This window comes from Plecotus auritus, assembly GCF_963455305.1.
Source record: "Plecotus auritus genome assembly, chromosome: 5".
In the NCBI taxonomy this organism is placed as follows: domain Eukaryota; kingdom Metazoa; phylum Chordata; class Mammalia; order Chiroptera; family Vespertilionidae; genus Plecotus; species Plecotus auritus.
In genome coordinates this window covers 89,647,867-89,668,890 of record NC_137776.1, presented here as the reverse complement: position 1 = coordinate 89,668,890, position 21,024 = coordinate 89,647,867, and the positions used below count along the sequence as shown (strand labels likewise).

General features: G+C 49.7%; 1 protein-coding gene across 3 annotated transcripts in view; it reads right to left on the bottom strand.

The window, feature by feature from the left end:
* The window catches only part of DBI (diazepam binding inhibitor, acyl-CoA binding protein), a 176,740-nt gene that overhangs the window by 132,791 nt on the left and 22,925 nt on the right, over positions 1-21,024 (bottom strand). For all 3 annotated transcript variants that reach the window (XM_080671402.1, XM_080671404.1, XM_080671403.1), the window contains exons 2-4: positions 11,920-12,419; positions 9,663-10,190; positions 3,670-3,834 (exon numbers count right to left, since the gene is read on the bottom strand). In XM_080671402.1, coding sequence (XP_080527528.1) covers positions 3,670-3,834; positions 9,663-10,190; positions 11,920-12,419 — 1,193 coding nt within the window. The remainder of the gene's footprint in view (positions 1-3,669; positions 3,835-9,662; positions 10,191-11,919; positions 12,420-21,024) is intronic.

The window sequence follows — 21,024 nt, the reverse complement described above, 5'->3', positions numbered from 1 at the left end:
GGCTGACTCACCTCACTCCTCAGGGGGGGCTTCTGCCACTGAGACATCCCTTCGGATTCTCAACTGCCACACATGGGTGTGGGGCCAGTCCGTTTTGTGTCTCTGCCCCTCCTTGACGTGGCTTCTTTATATCCTTAGGTATATGACTTCTGTTCAGCTAGTCTTCAGATGGCTCTCCAGGTTGATTGCTCTGTACTTTAGTTGCAGTTCTGATGTGGTCATGGGAGGAGGTGAGTGCAGCATCCACCTACTCTGCCATCCTGGGCCCTCTCCTGCAATCTAATGATGTTTAACTGGCTTAATTAGGAGCAGTTAGCACAGCCCAAACCAAATTAAAACAATACCCCCACCACCACCCAGACCAGTGGTCAGCAAACTCATTAGTCAACAGAGCCAAAAATCAACAGTACAACGATTGAAATTTCTTTTGAGAGCCAAATTTTTTAAACTTAAACTTCTAACGCCACTTCTTCAAAATAGACTCTCCCAGGCCATGGTATTTTGTGGAAGAGCCACACTCAAGGGGCCAAAGAGCCGCATGTGGCTCGCGAGCTGCAGTTTGCTGACCACGGACCCAGACAAACAAAAATCCAAATTTAATACTTTGAAAATGGCCTTGGGAACAAAAGGATAAATGTAAACACAAATCACCTCTATGGAACCAATGCACTGTTTTGAAAGCTTTTAGCTAAATAAATCAGTAAGGACCCAGGCAGAGGTCAGCTGGACCCACTGAGAGCCAAGGCATCTCCATAGCCAGTTGAGAAGCCCGGTGGCTTGCTGGGTCATGTGTAGCAGGGGAAGGAGTTGGGGTCAGCTTGCTCCTCACTGGCAGTGCTAACTTTACAGAAGACGGCAGCTTGCCTCAGCAGTCAGGCAGCCACCGCTGGGCCTTGTGACTTTTACACATGAGTCTTCAACTCATGCACTCTCCTGTCCTCAACTCAAATACTACCAATGACCACAGGACGTGGACACAGACATAAGTAAGGACACAGATGCTCTGAGAGGCTAAAACACTGTCTCATGGTACAGGGCCAGAGGGTGGTGGTTGTAGGACTGAAACTCAGGTCTGGGGGCTCCAAACCTGTGCCCCCTCCCTCAGAGGGACTGCATCATGCACACCCAAGAGGCACCCAGGAGCCAACAAAAACCAACTTCCAGAGCCATCGAAGCCTCCCCCAGGCATCTGAGCTCATAGGTCAGGGATGAGCCTGCATATTTCTGGAAGAGATCTCTGTGACTTCAAACTTTTTTGATGGTGGCTCACAGTAAGAATCACACATTACTGCCCAGTACACAACCAGGCATGACATGTGTATCTATAACTACTGAGTCAATGCAACTTAAAAAAGGCAACATGCAAAGCACTCTGATGCTTTCTTCCCCATTCTATTCTATTTCATGTTTTTAAAAAGCTGCTTGTGAGCCACTAAATTGATTTCATGACCACCAATAAGTATCAATCACAGTTTGCAAACAGTGACCTGGACCTTCTCCTGCCCAGGGTCAGAGTCCCTTGACCTCTCTCGCCGCCTCCTACTGATTGGTAGCTTAGTCGGGGATAATGGAAATGCGGCCACATACTGTAAGAATAATAGCAAAATGCTTTTTCTCTTTCACACATAACCCCTCACAGTGGCTCAGAGCATCCTTGTAGTGCACTAGCTCCATTTTACAAGAGGCTTGGGAGGATGTGCTCTGTCCCCGGTGACAGCCAGGGCCGGGCTCCAGGGCACTCACAGCTCCCCCCTCTTGTCAGCACCCCCGGGGGAGACAGGGCGGTTGCTTTTCTGGACAAAATGCGGGCAATTGATCTCCACAAGTAAAGCCCTGCCTCTCTCCCCACCTCCCGCCCGCCAATCACGCTGCTCCTGCACTGGCAGGGGGACTTTCATATTTGTCTTTTCGACTCTTCAATATGTAAAGCAGAGTGTGGCTGCTGAGGCCCTGGTCAGTTTGGCTAACAAATCCTAATCCTCCAGCTTTCCTGGGCAGTCGGCGGCTGGCTTGTAATCTGCGGCTGCTTAAGGGAGCAACTTTCTGATGAGAGGAGCAACTGCAGTCTGTTTTAATTGTGGATAAACCATGCACCCTGGGATACTCGGGCAGGAACAGGAAAATCCTAGCTTTGGGTGTGCGACACATGAGGATTAGTGGCCAATAAATGAAATTCTTGTTCCCCTCTAATGCCGGCATGTGTCAGCCCTGAGCATTCCTCCAGGGGCCTGCTGAGATGAGCAGAGCCAGTGAGATTCAGAAACTGACACACTTAAAAAGGAAGCCGCCACAGCTCTGGTGGATTCTGAGCTGGGTAAGTGGTCCCAGCCAGGGGCAATTAATGGGTTCCATAGAGCCCTGCACTGTCGGTGTCCCTCTGTGAATCCTGTACTGTGTCCTCACTGCAAAGAGAAGATTGCAACAGGTTTTTGTTGACAGTGGGGGTGGATATGATAGCTGCCCTCTGCCTGCCATGATAGGGGGGCGGAATCCAGTCCCGGTCAGCTCCCTCCGTGGGAGGGGAGAGTTAACCTACCAACACCGGGGAGTTGGCCACGCCTTCTGCATGGGGAACAAGAGCAGATGCCAACCATGTAAAAATAGTCTGTCTCAGTTGTCCTTATCATGGAAACGTGGCTAGGCCTGTCTTGTTCCTTGTCACATCCCCGGCCTAGCCTGATGGCTGGCATGCAGTAAGTGCTCAATAAACAGTTATTGAATGAATGAATGCATAAAGAACCTTTTGTCACAAGCAATGTATTCTGTGGAGTGTAGACAGTGCTCAAAGAAGTCTGGTTATTGCCCTGGCCCGTTTGGCTCAGTGGATGGAGCGTTGGCCTGCAGATGAAAGCATCCTGGGTTCGATTCCCGGTCAGGGCACATGCCTGAGTTGTGGGCTTAATCCCCAGTAGGGGGCATGTAGGAGGCAGCTGATCAATGATTTTCTCTCATCATTGATGTTTCTATCTCTCTCCCTCTCCATTCCTCTCTGAAATAAATAAAAATACGTTAAAAAAAGAAGAAGTCTGGTTATCAAGGTTTGTGTTGTAGACATTAGGATTTCCAGTGTGCCAAAGTGCACTATGTCTCCCTTGGGGGGCAGCAAACCTTTTCTCAGATTCATTTGACCACAGACCTCCTTTTCTCTGGGTTTCTCACAGGAATGGGGTCCTATGGGAGATGCTGTGTTTCATCTGATATGAACTGGCGATCCCAATGCTCACCTCCCTTCTGCCCTGCTCAGATCCGGGGTTACAGGACCTACAGGGCTGGGTGGAGAGGAGGTGCTCAGCGAGGCTCACTCTCTGGCACAGTGACTCCCCGCCAGTGATGCCCAGTGACTGCACATCATGAAATTTGGTTTGGGAAGCTCAAGAATTGTAAAACTGATCCTGCTTAATCCAGGGCTCCCTGGTCTGTTGTCTACTCTTCTCACACACTTATATCTGCTTCCCCAGATGCCAGGAGAATGAGCTGGTCCCAGGCAGCCCTTTATCAGGCACATGGACGGCCCAGAAGCCCTGGCACCTGACTGAGCAGTCCTGCTGTGTAGATTATCACAACCGAGGCCGTTTGCAAAGGGGGAGGTGCTGGCACACAGGAGGCGAGGCGAGGCGAGGCGAGGGGAGGCCGGGCTGAGGCTCACTGCCACAGGCAGCCCTGTTTTACCTGAACGAAGCTGAACTCCCTCCAGTTAAGCGAGTTTGCAATGGACGGCAGGGAGGTGACAGCCAGCAGGGACAACGTGCCGAGGGCCAGCACTCCTAGGGAGAGGTATATCTCCATCCGCCAGACATTCTCTTCAACCCAGAGGTGACTCTTGTTGGTCAAGACCTGTTGAGGATGGAAGGAGAACGTGAACACCAGGCCCTGGGATGCAGCCAGCGGTACCTTCAGATGCCAGACACAGAGTAACAGCCAACCACACGCAACACGTGCCTGGCTCTGTTCTAAACGCTTTCAGGTATCAGACCACCTGAGTCTCACAGCCACCCACGAGGCCGAGGTCTCTCTTCTCCCTATTATACAGAACAGGGAAACTTCCCCAGGGTCACACCAGCTAGGAGATGGCAAGCTGGGATCGGGACCCAGGCAGACTGGCTCCGAAGACCTGGGCTCTCTCCCTGTGGCTCTCACAGACCTGCCTGGGCCAGGAGCCCGATGGTCACAGGAATCGGTGAGAGTCAGAGAAGTCAGCAGACAAGCAGACCCTGCGAACACGACCGTATCACCAAGTCCCCTAAAGGAGGGAGAAGCTCTCTTAGCTCGGAATCCCATCAGCCAGATGGACCCCCATTTCTTTTGGAGGCATGTAGCTTTGGCTTACCGCTGCCAGGCCACAGGGACTGACACACACTCATCAAGCACTTATAAAGCACCTACTGCGTATCACGCCCTGGGCTGCAGAGAGCAAGGATACCTGTCCTCACAGAGCTCTGGATTCCCCCTGAGCTTCAAATCAGGGATCCACGTGGACTTGGAGGTTTCTACCCACTTCCCCACCCAGAGTGTCTTTAGCTGAACCTCCCCCAAGCCCGGCTGGCACTCAGGCACACGGCGTATACACGAGGAGCTTTTATCAAGGTCATTCCATTGGAAGTGCCATTTCCCACCACGAAACAGGCAGAGTTCCTGGAAGTCGAGGTGTTCTCTGAGAAACACCGTGACATGCTGGTGCTTTATCACGAGGAAGTCTTCCCATTAGGAATGGTGACAATGCCAGGCCTCTGCTTCGCACAACACAATGACTCACACAGGTTTTTGAGAAAGTATTTCAGCAGAAAAAACAACACAAGCCCAGTAACCAGATATAACATTAAAAAGTAATCTAGTGGGCTGAGCAGAATGCTTGAGTAGCTTATGAGAGAAAGTATAAAAAATGGAGAAAATGCCATCCATTGGGTACTTCTCCTACAATTTGAGAAAATGATTGCGTCTGTTCTAATTTAAGGGCAGGTTAGCCCACTTTGGTGTCTGTAAGCCTCAAAAGAACCAGGGGTCTGCGGACCCAGCTTCTCGTCCTGACAAGTCATATGTGAGTCTGGGCTTCCTCCGTCCACCTGAGAGCGTTGGTGAGGTCACGGCTAAAACCCTGGGACTGCTGCTAGAGGACTAGCTAGAAAGGTGGCTGACATTACCACCGAGGGCAGATGGCAAAGAAGTCTTACATCCTCGTGCGCTAACAACTGCAAAGTCATCTAGTTGCAGGTTGTGCGTTGAGTCTGCTTTCTTAGTCACTGCCTTTGCACGGCGATAAGATCAGGCAGCTCGTGTCTCCAGTCAAGTTTGGATGATTACACACCCCACAGTTGCTTGCAAAATGTCTTGCTTTTCCCTCTAATACTTCCATTCTGCAGAAGTGCTGGGGAGGATGAAGGGGGGTCACGAGGGAGCAGTGGGTGGTGTGGAGCCTGCGTGAGGATCTGGATCCAGCTCCCTTTCATAGCCTGTGAGTCTCGCCCAACCTACTGAACCCCAGTGCTGGACTCGGGGCTCCCAGTGACCAGCGCCACACACACTGGAACACAGCTGACAGCTCTCCACTCCTCCTAGTAGTTCAGCTCTAGAGCTAATCAAGGCGGCCACCTGGAGACTGATGAGAGTTATTCATCAACAGACGATACAATGGTGGCAGCATTCATGTGGGATTTCCCTCCCCTGCAGGTTGCAGGGCCAGGAGGACCAGCAGGGCTGCAGCACCAGCCCCTCTCTGTGTCCCAAGGGTGGCTGACGGATGGGACGAGAGTGGTGCCGGCCTGGAGGAGGGGAAGGGGCAGCCTGCGGTAGTTGGGGGAACGGCCTCAGTCCCAGGTCCTGGATTCCATGATACTCTGCCTGGGGCAGACTTGGGGCCCTGGCTAATGGCAGCGCTGTCTCTTTCTCACTGCGCTATCGCCAGGACTAAGAGGATGTTCATGGCACAGGTCACAGGTGACTGGCACGCAGCAGGTGATTGGTGTCAGCAGCTAGTGCTGTTGTTCCAATGAGAACCGGGCAGGTGGGCTAGCTCTTGCTCCAAGTCCCACATGGACTCCTCTTAAGAGACACCTGGTGTTGGCTTTGTGTGGCCACGTTAACAACCAGCCACTCAGTGAACATATGGTGGGAATCTGTGTCACATACATGGGCCTCCAGCGGTGAAGGCCCAGTCATGGAGGAAGACAGATGTGCAAATGAGTGAGCACAGTGTTGCATGAGAAAAATCATAGAAGTGCGCACAGAGTGCCTTTGATGTAGGTGAGCATGGAGAATGGGGGAGATGGGCTGGGAGCGGAACAGCAGGAGGGTTTTGAAGGATGAACAGGAGCTTGTCAGGCTGTCAAGTTGTCTCCAGGTGGGGAGCCCAGGCCAAGAGGAATAAGCTTTGCCCAGTCACAGGACAGTGTGGGATCTAGTGGGACGGTCACAGGAGCAGTGGGGAGACACAGCTGGGAAAGAGGAGGCTGCATGCTGAACAGTCACACTACCCCAGGGCGGTGGGGCGTCACTGGGCACTTTTCAGCAGTGACATGGTCAAGTGTGAGTTTTAGACAGTTCTCTCTGACAGCCAAGATTAGATCCGGGGTGAGGAGGAGAAGAAAACTGTGTTGGTTAAACACTTTCATTGATCTTGATCTTGAAATACATTTTTAGGGAACCACACAGCACCTTAAAACACTGTGCAAATATTAGTTACTGTTCGTAGTGATATAGTCAATAAACATGGTCCGAAGTTTTCTCTGCAGCCGGGATGCAGCTCTACCTCCAAGTCTGTGGGCTCAGGGGCTTGGCGGAAACCTTGCCGTGTCCAGTGCCCTGGCTAATGCGATCCCCTCCCCCAAAGGCCCAGCAGGGCAGCGGGATGGTGAATGTGCACCCACCTGGAGGCCCTGAGGGGAGGCCCAAGGGCAGAATGGGAAAGCCACACACCAGGCACCGGGAGGCCCTGCTGTGACCTGCTGGCTGCAGAACAGCCTAGATGTCCAGTCTCAGCGCCTGAGAACAAGGCTGACCCACAGACTCAGCATCTGCTAGAGCACCTCCAGGTCAGGTGGCTCACCACTTGGTAGCTCTGCTCTGTTAACCCCGCCTTCCTCTACCCCCTCTCTGACATCACCCCTGCTCTGCCCTCCAGACTCTGCGGACCAAGGTTAGGCCCCTTTGTGTGACAGGCCTTCGCTACTCCCACTCGGAGTGATCCAGACCTCTGGGAGTGATGGTTGCCTGGCAACCTCCACCAGAGCCTCCAGCCCTATGGGCTTTGGAACTCAGGGAAACTGCGTGGCATGTGCCCCCCTGTGCCCTACTATTTGCATCTTGGCAGCACTGGGTGAACATCCTGTCAAGGAGAGCCTTGGCAGGGCAGAGAACTTAGGGAAAGGCCTTGGGAGGCTGTGTGTCAGGTTTGCCTAGTCGCCTTCCTCTCATTACCTTCTTCCCCACCCACTGCCGGAAATGCCTGCCACTCAGATCTGCCACCTCCTGGGCAGCAAACACGGTGCCAGTCCCAGAGGAACCATACAGAGCAGCCCTTTTTAGAAGAAAATATCATCATAGAATCAAAAACATTAGCACTAGGGGAGACCTTGATCTACATCCACATCAGGGCCCTAGGACAAAAGAGGGGCTCTGGCCTTCAGACCCTCCCAGTCCCCACCTCAGCCAAGGGAAGGGACAAGGCTGTCTAGTCTTATTCCCTTCTGGGACCCCAGGACCTGGAGAGAAGGTGCTTAGGGAATGAATGAGATAAAGACCTGAGTTCATCTACTCAGCTCTTCATCTGGACTTGTTTCCCCTGCAGAAAGCTGTCTGGTTATGAACATGGATCAGGGGATGGCTGGATCTGAATCCCAGTTCTGCCTCTTACTGGCTGTGTGACTTTGGTCAAGTTACTTAACCTCTCTGTGGCTCATATGCAAAATAAAGGTAGTACAGCACACTGGCTTATAGGGGTGAGAGAAAGGTTAAGTGAATTCACACTGAGGGTGTGAAGCCTTTGGAATAGCACCTGGAACACAGCAAGCCCTTTTTAAAGGTTTGTGACTATAGTCCCCTTCCTCTCATTTCCAGCAGGCATCTTACTTCTCTGCCTCAAGTGTGGTGTCCTCTTCTCCTACGAAAGGCCAAGCCCACACATGCGTGATGCCAGGAGTCCGAGGGTGGGAAGGGCGAGGGCATTGGAGAAGCTGCCACCAGGGAGGCTGAGAATGAGTAGGGGCTGAAGTCTGTGGTTCACAGTGGGATGTAGCCCAGCTAGTGAGGGGACGGCTGCAGCGGGGGTGCACCTGGGGAGGGTGCGGCCCCACCACAATCCCTGCACTCCCCTAGGCTGGAACAGAAACTGCAGGGACTGTCGGGGCTGAAAAGAGGGACGGACGAGCAGTGTCTCATTGGCACCTGGGCCAAAGCCTGCTGGGCGACTGCCTGTGAACCCATACACCAGTCCAGAGGGCAGGAGGTGGGATTAGGGAGGTTGGGGAACCTACAGAAAGACTGTGTCACTTGCAGAACTGAGCTTGCACCCCGTGAGCTTGTCAGCCAGGAGACAGCATCAGGGGGCCTGTTTCTGTGGGTCCAGGTGCCAGCTGATGCTGCCTGTGTTGCTCCCTGCTTTGGCATGAAAGCTCCCATTTCACAGGAATCCTGCTGGCAAGAATGCAGCATGTGGGTTTCTTAAGTGAATGAATACTCCCCCGTGGGAAAAAAAATACCTTGCTCCTGCAGCCTTCCTTTCCTCAGCTGATGGCAACACCATTTCTCCAGGTGCTCAGGCCAAAGCTCGGAGTCACCTTGTCCGGTCTCCATCCATCACAAGTCTGTGTACCCGCCTCAATGCCGTCTTGCCCCTCCACTGCCCGCCCCTCTAAACCTTCCCTGCCTCTCAGCTGGGCTCCCGCACAGCCCCTACCTGCTCTCTCAGCATCTGCCTCCAACCCCCTGTTGTCTATTCTGCACCAGCCGTCAGAGTGAGCCAGTGGAAACATCAGCTGGATCCTCACTCATCTACTCAAGGCCTTCGCTGGCTCCCTATTTTAGTGAGTCTAAGGCTGAAGCCCGCCCTCAGCCTCGCAGGCTTCCCTGGTCTGGCTCCAACCCATCAGGCCTCACCCACCACCCTCTCCCTCGGGTTCAGCCACAAGGGCCCCCTGGCTGCTCCTCACATGTGCCAGGCAGCCCCCACCCCCCAGGCCTCTGCTCTGGCTGCTCACTGCTTCTCCTCCCCCCACCCCTCAGCAAGGCCTCCTGACCACCCATTACAACTGTACCCCACCGCTGTCCCCTGCTTGATTTTTCTCCTTAGCTCTCAGACCTAAAAGCAATCTGTAACTTACTGCTGTATGTGGCCAAGTCCCCCTGCCGGGCTGTGCCCATGAGCACAGGGATTTTCATAGTTTGTTCACAGATACTCAAAATCTTGGACAGCAGGATGTGGGTTCTGCTGGGTCAGGGCAGAATCGAGAGGCACACCGACTCGGCACGTACTGTGTACCGGGCTTTACCCCTGCGATCCCTCAGCCCTGCCACAGGCCTATAGATAGGTGCCATTGTCCCCAATTGTCAGGTGAGGAAACTGAGGCCTAAGCTTTTGCAGGTTGTCTCCTCAGCCCGGAATGCCCTGCTGCTCACAGTGACTGGCAGGTCACACCCACGGGCACGGCTGGCCTTGGTGACATGGACTGTACCTGCTTGATGGCGAGGTTGACGAGGTCATAGCGGTAGGAGACGCGCACTGGCAGACAGACGCTGTAGAGGGCGTGCAGGGCGGCGCAGAAGAAGCTGAGCAGGCCGATCTGCTTGCGGTGCTGCAGCCAGTGGTCCAGCCAGTCAGGGAAGCGGCGGTACTTGGTGCCACGCCACAGCTGCAGGGCGGCCGCCAGGATGCCGGGCAGGTAGACCAGCGACAGCAGCACGTAGGCCACGCACGGCAGCGACGTGTTGACCACGGATAGGGGGAGCTTGTAGAACTTGCTCTTGCCCTCCTGCACGTAGGGCTGCAGCACATCTCGGATGAAGTTGTAGGTGTAGAAGAATATGAAGAGCCCCAGGGCCAGGATGACAGGCACCTTCCAGCTTGGGAGGAGGTGCAGAGGTCTGGCCTCCACCTCCCGGGCTGCGGCCAGGGACCCCATGTCCACGGGCATGAAGCCCATGGCATGTGCCAGCTCTGAGATGACGCGCTTGGCTTCTGGCTGGTCACTGCAGATGGGCACCTGTGGGAGGGAGGTGAAGGGGAGTCAGACTGGGTTACAGGCCACTGGGGTGGGCAGAGCTTCAGAGCATCAGGGCCAAACTCCCCACTGAGCAGCTGGAAAGCCGAGGCCCAGCAGTGCCAATTAACGGTGTAGCTGGGCACAGAGGTGGCTCTGACACCCAGGCCTGGGGTCTTCCCTCGCCCCTTTGTGGCCTCCCAGACTCTGGCCCAGCAATGCCTACTACTCAAGGAGAGCACCAGGCCCTCCCAGCAGTGAACGTGCCGCCCAGGTCATTACCATCAGCCTCCACAGCACAGTGCTCACCTCAGCGGCCCCTGCAGGGCCTGGGAATAGCTGCATCAAGAACTGTGCTCTCGAGGGCACTTGGCAATTGGGCTGTACATGTAGCTGGGAGTGCAGCTCTACCCCTCAGTCCAGAGTGTCCCTTTTGATCATGTTCCTCAGCCCTTATGACCCTCAGCCAACACAAAGCCAGCCCCAACCTCGGTTCATGGCTCCTCACCATGAGCTCACATGCATGCACCCTGGTTTTGTCCCTAAAACCTCCATGGGCCTGGTGACCCTGCTATGGTCAGCATGTTCTACCAACACCAACTCGGCATATACTGTGTTCCGGGCTTTACCCCTGCCCGGTACCACTGTCCCCATTTTTTCAGGCGAGGAAACTGAGGTCTATGACTTTGCAGGTTGCCTCCTCGGCCCAAAATGCCCTGCTGCTCACTATGCATAAAAAACATGATGTGGGCAAGGCCAACGTCGATCTCAAGGTCTTCCCTAGCCAGCTGCTAGCTCTGTTTCCTCCAAGTCCTACCACCCCACACTCACCCACGGTTCCTGGCCTGTCCACACATGGGAGCCCTAGGATGCAAGCTGCACATAGGTCCCTGCAGACAGGGATGGCCAGGCCCCTGTGCCTGGCATGCAGCTATGCAGTAGCATCTGGCCTGAACTCAGCGGTGGGAGTTCTCACACATACGTGGGTCCTGGCCCCTTCCTCCAGGAAAATGCTTGGCCTCTTGGTATTAAAAACTACCTTGTCTTGGTAAGAGCCCCTCCTTCCAAGAACTGTGAACAGCTCGGGCCGTTCTCCGGAGCCATTTCCACCATCAGAAAAACCTGCTAGAGACTGTTTTGAGAAATCTACTCAGTGCTGGGAAGCCCTCTGAATAAATGGATGAAACTTTGGGACATACACAGTTCCTCAGGGCTTGGCACATACGTGTGTGCCTTTCCTTCTTCTGAGTCCAATTCTAAAAGCAAAGTTTCTTCCCTTCTTGACTCTAAACATAAAAGGAAAGCCATTGGCTGGAGGGAGTTAATGGGGGGGTGTGGGGGGGTGGGGAAGGAGGGCATACGTAATACTTTCAATAATAAAGAATTATTTAAAAATAAAAAAATAAAAAATAGGCAAGTCATCAACCTTTTCCTCCTTGCTCCCTAGGTAAACAAGTTACCATAGAAAAAAGAATATGAATTTCAGATTCATAGGAAATGGGTTCAAATCCCAGATCGCCAACTGTGGGACCTGGAGTAAATTCATCAATATCTCTGAGCCTCAGTTTCCTCTCTGTGAAATGGAACTTCACAGTGATGTGAGATGAGCTGAGACAATGAGCACAAAGAGCCTTGTGTGCTGAGGGCCCTCAAGGAAAGCTAGCCATTATATCTATTGTTATGATGGTTGTTATCCCCCCTCCACCCCCGCCCCCGCCCGACTGGCACCTACCTGCCTGTTCCCATCCCTTGGGCCAGCCTGCAGGGTCCAGGCAGAGATGACATTGAAGGCCTTGACCACTGTGCAGGTGGGGAAGAGGGCGGCCAGGTACTCAGCATTGGACTCACGGTGCTGAAGGTGCTCCTGCTCTGTGGGGTTGCTTACGTCCACCAAGATCTTGCCGGCAAGCTGACTGCTGAGCCCACACAGTGAGGAGTAATGTTCCCGGAACACAGCCACAAAGATGACCTCAGAGGAGTCTACCGCCTCCGCCTGGAACACCACTTGTGCTGCCGAGGGGAACAGCCCAACCGTGCGTTTGGGGTTGCGGCTTCCCACCACCACGCTGAAACCAGAGCGTACCAGGCGTGTGGCCAGGGACCGGGCAAAGTCCCCAGTGCCCAGGATGCCCACTTTGGGGGCCCCACTGGCAGCCTCGGCAAGGCTGCCATCACTGTCCACCAGGCGACGGCTGATCAGCGGCTTGTCCATCTCTCCTGGCGTATTGGTGGCTAGAAGAGAAAACAGGGACCTGGTCAATGGAGGGCTCCTGGAATGCCCTTCCTGTCAGCTCTGTCTCTTGTTCACTGCATGGTGGTCAAACATTCACCCAACAGGCCTTCATGAGTGCTAAGCGGTGCCAGCATGGAGCGACAAGCTGAGTGAGACCCAGCCCCTCCCTGAGGAGGGCACAAGTGCAGGAAGAGGAGGGGGAAGGACCTCTGCTCTCCACCCTTTGTCCTTCCTACTGAATTATTTCTTTGGGACAAATGCGCAAGAGTGAGAGTGCTGAGTAAGGAGGGTATGGAATTTCCAATACCGTGCTAGGCAATGCCATGCTCATTTTCAAAGGAATATGTGGTAGACAGTGTTACTATCCTTAGTGACTGTTGACCTCAGCCTCACCATCGCTGGGTGTTATCTTAGATTACCAGGAAGGGTAGGCATGTTTCTCTGCTCGGCTACATTTTGCATTTGGAATAGTACCTATGATGCTTTCCTTAAGTAGATGGTGAATAGCTCGAAGGCAAGGACCTCATCTTATGTGACTTTGGATCTCACCACTTGTCACAGGGCTGGTGCTCAATATTTGCCGAATGAATGACTAAATACTGCAGTGCTACTCTAAGGGTAAGGGAGGCTGGGTCATGACTTTGAATGGGATCTCCCTCACTGAGCCTGAGGGATGAGTGGACACGGATGAAACCCTGGACTTGAACCAGGAGTTACCAGGAGTTTATAGTAAACTTATTGGGAAAAATTATATTTTAATTGTTACCAAATTCTAACTGAAATTTGCTGTTTCCTTATGCATGAAAGTAAGCAACAAACCACAACAGTATTCATAGTGAGCTTGTCACCCATACTGACCAATGTGACAGCACAAATTTAATTGTGAAAGTTTTCCAAATGCTGCTTAAACTCGTCACTAATTTAAAATCATTGTAAAGAAGAGCACCTAAATATATAAAGCAAATATTAGCAGATCTGAAGGGAGAAATAGACAGCAGTACAGTTCCCACTTTCGACAATGGATAGATCATCCAGACAGAAAATCAGCATGGACACATTGGACAGCCCTGTAGCCTCCTCATGTGTACATGGAACATTCCTCAGGACGGGTCATACGTTAGGTCACAAAACAAATCTTAACAAATTTAAAAATATTGAAATCATATCAAGATTCTTTTCTGACCACAACAGTATGAAACTAGAAATCAATAACAGGAAGAAAACTGGAAACTTCACAAGTACGTGGAAATTACACAACACACCCTGAACAACCAATGAGTCAAAGAAGAATACAAAGAGAAGAAAAAAATTTTTTGAAACAAATGAAAATGAAAACCTAAAACTTATATAATGCAGCAAAAGCAGTTCTAAGAGGGTTATTAATAGTTTAGTGAGTACATTAAGAAAAAAAAAACACACTCAAACAATTTAACTTTACACTTCAAGGAACTAGAAAAGGAACACAAACTAAGTCCAAAGTTAGCAGAAGAAAAAAAAAGATCAGGGTGAAAATAAATGAAATACAGGAGAGAAAAACAGTAGGAAAACATCAGAGACCTGTTTTTTTAAAATCTCTAAGGGAGCTGGTTTTCCCTTAGTCTATGACAGTGTAAACATTACAGGCAGCATAAGCAGAGTGAGATATGTTTGTTTTTAATTGACAAATCTTTAGTGAGACTAAAAAAAGAGAGATAAATAAAATAAAAAATAAAAGAGGAGAACCCTAGCCAGTTTGGCTCAGTGGTTAGAGTGTTGGCCTGCAGACTGAAGGGTCGCAGGTTCAAGTCCAGTCAAGGTCATGTACCTCGGTTGCAGCTTGATCCCTGGCCCAGTCAGGGCTTGTGCAGGAGGCAACCAATCAATGTGTCTCACATTGATGTTTCTCTCTCTGGGTCTCTGCCCTTCCCCCTTCCACTCTCTCTAAAAATCAATGGGAAAAATATCCTCGGGTGAGGATTAAAAAATAAATAAATAAATAAACAAATAAATAAATAAATAAAACAAATAAATAGAGAAATTACAACTGATACTATAGAAATATAAAGAATCATAAGAGACTATTATGAACAATTATATGCCAACAATTGGGTAACCCAGAAGAAATGGATAAATTCCTTAAAAAATATACAATCTACCAAGACTGATCATGAAGAAACAGAAAATCTGACAGGCCAATAATGAGTGATGATACAAAGAAAGGGCCCAGGACTGATGTCTTCACTGGTGAATTCTACAAAATATTTAAATAAGAATTAATGGCAGCCATGGCCTGTTTTGTTCAGTGGTTAGAGCATTGGCCCTCAGACCCATGGGTCATGGGTTTGATTACAGGACAAGGGTATGTACCTCGGTTGCAGGTTCCCCAGGCCTGGTAGGGGCATGTGTGGGAGGCAACCAATCAATGTGTCTCTCTCACATCAATGTTTCTCTCTCTGTGTCTCTCCCCCTCCTTTCTACTCTTTCTGAAATGGAAAAATATCCTTGAGTGAGGATTAACAACAACAACAACAACAACAAAAAACACACAAAAAAAATTAATGCTAGTCCTTCTCCAACTCTTACAAAAAATAAGGACACTGCAAGAAAAGAAAATTACAGGACAATATCTCTGATGGAAAAAAAATCCTCAACAAATTTCCTAGCAAAAAAATCCAACAGTGTATTAAAAAATCCTGTACCATGATCAAGTGGGATTTTATCCCTGGCATGCAAGGATGTTTCAACATCTGCAAACCAATAAATGTGATACACTCCATTAACAGAATTAGGGATAAAAATCATCTGACCAGCCAAAACTGGTTTGGCTCAGTGGATAGAGCGTCAGCCTGCGGACTGAAAGGTCCCAGGTTCGATTCCGGTCAAGGGCATGTAACTTGGTTGCGGGCACATCCCCAGTAGGAGGTGTGCAGGAGGCAGCTGATCGATGTTTCTCTCTCATCGATGTTTCTGACTATCTATCACTATTCCTTCCTCTCTGTAAAAAATCAATAAAATATATTTTAAAAAAAAATCATCTGACCATCTCAACAGAGGCAGAAAAGAGCATTTATCCTTTCATGATAAAAACTCTCAAGAAAATAGGTATAAAAGGTATGTACCTCAACATAATAGAAGCCATATATGACAACTCCACACCTCACACCATCCTATATAATAAAGATGTAATATGCAAATGGTCGTTATGCCATGAAGCATAATGACCGACCACATAACGACCGGATCATGGGTCAGCAGGAGGGCAGGGCAGCGAGCTACAAGCAGGTGGTGGAGAGCTACAGGTGGGGGCAGGGCAGCAAGCTATGAGTGGGGGCGGGGGAGAAGGGGGGTGGGGAGAGCTACAGGAGGGCGAGCTACTGGTGCACAGATTCGTGTGCAGGGCTACTAGTACTATGATAAAAAGCTTTTACTTTAAGATCAGGAATAAGACAAGGATGCCTACTCTTGCCACTTCTATTCAACACAGTACCAGAAGTTCTAGTCAGAAAATTCAAACAAGAAAAAAAAAAAAAAAAGGCATTCAAATTGAAAAAGAAGGAAAATTGTCACTAGTTGCAGATGACATGATCTTATATATAGAAAACCCTAAAGACTCTACCAAAAATTTGTTAAAGCTAAAAAACTAATTCAGTTAAGTTGCAGGATACAAAACTCAATGTACAAAAATCATTTGTAGTTCTAGACACTAATAATGAACTATCTGAAAAAGAAATTATAAGAAATCTCATTCACAATACCATCAAAAATAAAATAAAATAAATACTTAGGAATAAATTTAACCAAGGAGGTGAAAGACCTGTACACTGAAAACCATGAAACATTGATGAGGGAAATTGAAAAAATAAACACATTAATAAATGAAAAGATATCCGTGTTCATGGATCAGAAAAATATTGTTAAAATGTCCATAATACTCAAAGTGATCTACGAGTTCAAAACACTATTAAAATTCCAATGACATTTTTCACAAATATAGAGAAAATAATCCTAAGATTATATAAGACTGCAAATAGCTAAAGCAATCTTGAGCAAGAACAAAGCTGGAGGCATCATACTCCCTGATTTCAAACTATATTATAAAGCTATGATAATCAAAATACTGGAATAAAAATAGACACATAGACTAATGAAACAGAAGAGAGAGCCCAGAAATAAACACACAGATAAAGTCAACTAATCGTTGACAAAGGTGCCAAGAATACACAATGGGGAGATGACAGTCTCTTTAATAAATGGTGTTGGGAAAACTGCATATCCTTACACAAAAGAATGAAATAGAACCTTTATTTCACACCATACATGAAATTCAACTCAAAATGAATTAAAGACTTAAATATGAGACCTGAAACTGTATAACTCCTAGAAGAAAACATAGGGAAAAGATCCTTGGCATTGGCCTTGATCATGAATTTTTTGGATTTGACACCAAAAGCACAGGCAAACAAAAGTAAAACCAAACAAGTGGGACTACATCAAACTAAAAAGTCTTTGCATAGCAAACAATCAACAAAATGAAAAGACAACCTGTGGAATGGGAGAAAGTATTTGTAAATAAGTTACCTGATAAGCTTATATCTTATACACCCAGCTATATGTATCTGATAATATCCAAGAAACTTACTTGTGTACAACTCAACAGTTTAAAAAAGAGACAAATAAATGGGCAAAGGACCCGAATATACATTTTTCCAAAGAAGAAATACAAATGGCCAATAGGTACATGAAAAGATAACCAGCATCATTAATCATTAGGGAAATGTAAATCAAAACTCTTAGGATTATCATCAAAAAGTCAAAATATAATAAATGTTGGCAAAGATGAGGGAAAAAAGGGAACCCTTGTATGATGTTCACAGGAATGGAAATTAGTACAGACAATACAGAAAACAGTATGGAGGCTCCTCAAAAAATTAAAAATAGAACCATCATATGAGCCAATAATCCCTCTTCTGGGTATTTATCTGAAAGAAATAGAATCACTATATATATATATATATATATATATATATATATATATACACACACACACATACATATATATATATTTAATATTTTTATTGATTTCAGTGAGGAAGGGAGAGGGAGAGAGAGATAGAAACATCATTGATGAGAGAGAATAATTGACTGGCTATCTCCTGCACGCCCCACACTGGGGATTGAGCCAGAAACCTGGGCATGTGTCCTGACCTGGAATCGAACCGTGACTTTCTGATTCATAGGTTGATGCTCAACCACCTAGCCACACCAGCCGGGCTAGAATTACTATTTTGAAGAGAATTCTGCACCCATGTTCATTGCAGCAGTATTCACATAGCCAAGATATGGGAACAACTTGAGTGTCTATTGATGGGTGAACAGATGAAGAAGATGTGGTACGTGTACACAGTGGAATATTATTCAACCTTAAAAGAGAAGGAAGTCCTCTGGGCATTATGCCATGTGAAATGGGCCAAACACAGAGAGACATATTATATGATCTCATTTACATGTGGAATCTAAAAAAAGTCAAACTCACAGAAGCAGAGAGTGGAATGGTCACCAGGCTGAGGGGTGGGGAAACGAGGAGATGCTGGTCAAGGGGCACAAACTTTCACTTATAAGAGAGCAGGTTCTGGAGATGTGACGTCCAGCACGGTGACTACGGGGAATAGCATGGAACTGTGCACTTGGAATTTGCTGAGTAGATCTCCAGTGTTCCCAACACACAAAAGTTGTAATTATGTGAGGCAAGGAACATGTTATTGGCTCGACTGTGGTAATTATTTCACAATGCATATCTACATCAAAACATCACACTGCGCCCTAACCAGTTTGGCTCAGTGGATAGAGCATCGGCCTGCGAACTCAAAGGTCCCAGGTTCGATTCCGGTCAAGGGCATGTACCTTGGCTGTGGGCACATACCCAGTGGGGAGTGTGCAGGAGGCAGCTGATAGATGTTTCTCTCTCATTGATGTTTCTAACTCTCTATCCCTCTCCCGTCCTCTCTGTAAAAAATCAATAAAATATATTTTAAAACAAAACAAAACATCACACTTCACACCTTACATATAAACCATTTTGATTTGTCAAGCTTACCTCCGTAAAGGTGTGGGGGGATTAAAAATAAACAAAATCATGGTAGATATTAGAACAGTCACTAGATTGTGTTATTTAATTAAGAAGCACGCATATTACTATAGCACATCCTTTTTTAAAAAATCTGGAAGCTATGTTTCAATAGCTGGTTTCCTTTTTGACCCTGTTATTCTATTTCATGCATTGTTCCACGCAGAGGTCCAGGGGCTTCACCAGCTGTGGGTCCACAGGGGTTCCTGGCATGGAAGGGTTAAAAACCACTGTCTGGAACCGGCTTTAACACCCTGCAGTGGCTGCCTCTTCCCACACTCCACAGCGGTCTCCCGGGTCCCACTCAGCACCAGGTGAAGTGGGTGGGTGGGTGGGGGGTTACGCAAGGGGCAGCAGGGGGCCAGGAGCCCGTGGCAGGCTCTGCCATGGACCAGCTGTGTGTCCTTGGACCAGCCCCTGTGCCTCTCTGGGCATCCCACCTTTGTGAATGGAAACCACAGTCTCCATCAGAGATAACAGACAAGCAATCCTAAAAGGTTTGAGAACTGTGACATGGACTTAGGAGATGCCCACTACGTGCCAGACACTGCCTTTCTGGGAGTGATGCCGCCTAGTCCTTACAAGAACTCCCCGAAACAGGTACCGTTGTTACCCCCAACTTAAAGAGAAGGGAACCGGGGCTCAGAGAGGCTGAGGAACTTACGCCCTCGGCCTCTTGCACTTTAAAGTGGTTTCAAAGCATCTGCCTGTCCTCACAGCATATCAGGGAGCAGCTGAGCTAAGCCTCTTTGGGGTTATTTTTGTGGGGACCCACAGATGGAGGGGCCACGCTCACACAGACATGCAATACCAGTAGGGACCCACCCTGCTCATTCGGACTCGACTGTGGACAATGAAGGGAACGGCCCCTCCCTGGTGTTTTCTGCCTGGTTCTGGGGGAGGTTTTCGAGTGCAGCAGCCCTTGCGGGTGCAGGGAGGCTCCTGACTCCTCTGTGCACAGGCTGGAAGCTGAGCCCATGGGTGCTGGGGCGGGGGGTTCTGGGGCCAGACTGCCTGGGTTCTAATTCTGACTGCCACCTGCTGGCTATATGACCTCAGGCTTCTCAGTGCTCAGTTTCCCCAGCTATGAAAAGGAGGCAATCAGACCTTCCTATGGGGAGATCATAGGAATAAATCAATCAGTATTTGTGAAGCACTTAGGACAGTGCTCGCTCAGCACACAACAGCACGCAGCGGATGCAGGGCAGTAGTTATGACATAAATACTGGCTGCCAGCAGGAACCAGCAGGGCCAGGCACAGGAAGGACGCAGAAGACCCGGGGCACATCCTCAGCGTGGGGCACAGGGCGCAGCGTGGCTGTGCCTGTGCCTCGGGCTCCCAGGGCAGCTTAGGGGATGGGGCCAAGGTGAATGTGAGCGCTGACTGCCCGGACTCCAGCGTTCCCGCAGCGGCCTGAGGCTGGAGAAGGTCCACTGGCACCTTTCCGAGTGGCTGCCTCAGCCTTGGACACACCAGCCCTGGGTGAGCTTTGCCCTCATGGGGAAGGAAAGTAACCACAACACCTCCAGACCATCTTCTCCACATTTGTCAGCAACTTGCAGGAGCAAATTCTCCTTCTCCCTCCGTCTCCTGAGTAACTGCTATGTGAACCCTCAGAGGATAAAGATGGGGAAGATGAGGTCCCACCCAGGTGGTGTACTGTCTGGTTTTCAGCGGTGTGTGTGCGAATGGTGAGATAAGGCGCGCCCGCCCAGGACGGAACACAGGGCAGCACGGGAGCCGGAGAGCCAGGCACGCTTGGCTTCGTGGCACACGTGGCATCTGCTGGTCCTTGAAGAACCCCAATGGTTTACAGACTCAAAGCAAAACCCAGCCCACCCAAAGGAAGAGAGACAATGAGGCCCGGACTCGGCGCGCTGTCCACGTTGACCCCAGCCTCCAGTGCGAGCGGGAGGAGCTATTTGGAGCTGGCTCTTGGAGCTCAGTGCTCAGCACCCGACTGGGTACTTGCTTCCTTTGGGGGAGCTGAGACAGAGGCACCACACAGAGGGAAGCCATGAGCAGGAGCTGGGGGGACATGGGGCTGGTCCCAGCTTTGCCGCAAACTGGCCCTGAGATGTGGGAGTTGCCGAGCCTCTCGGGGTGGGTCCTGGAACATCAGAGCCTCTCAGAGCCGGCAGGTTGGAGAGCGATGAGATGTCCTGACTTACGGACCTCAGGGGCCCTGCCCAGGATGGAAATGAAACATAAAGCATCTCTACTGTGCTTCTTGCCATCAGAATTCGGTCCTTAGGACAGGAAGCGGCCAGGTGCTAATGCCTCCTGGTGAAGCCTCCGCCCAGGGGCTGCTCCTTGGCAGCGCTGACAGGCGCCCACGGGGCCTCGCGCTGAGGTCATCCACAGCCACACCCGTCACTTGCGAGCTGGTGCCTTTCAGCCTTATTCCCAGGGCCTTTAAATGGGGATACCAATTGCACCTTTCCACACGGGTTGCTGGGTTGCTGTGAGATGAAAGGAGGAAATTTGTGCACAAGCTCAG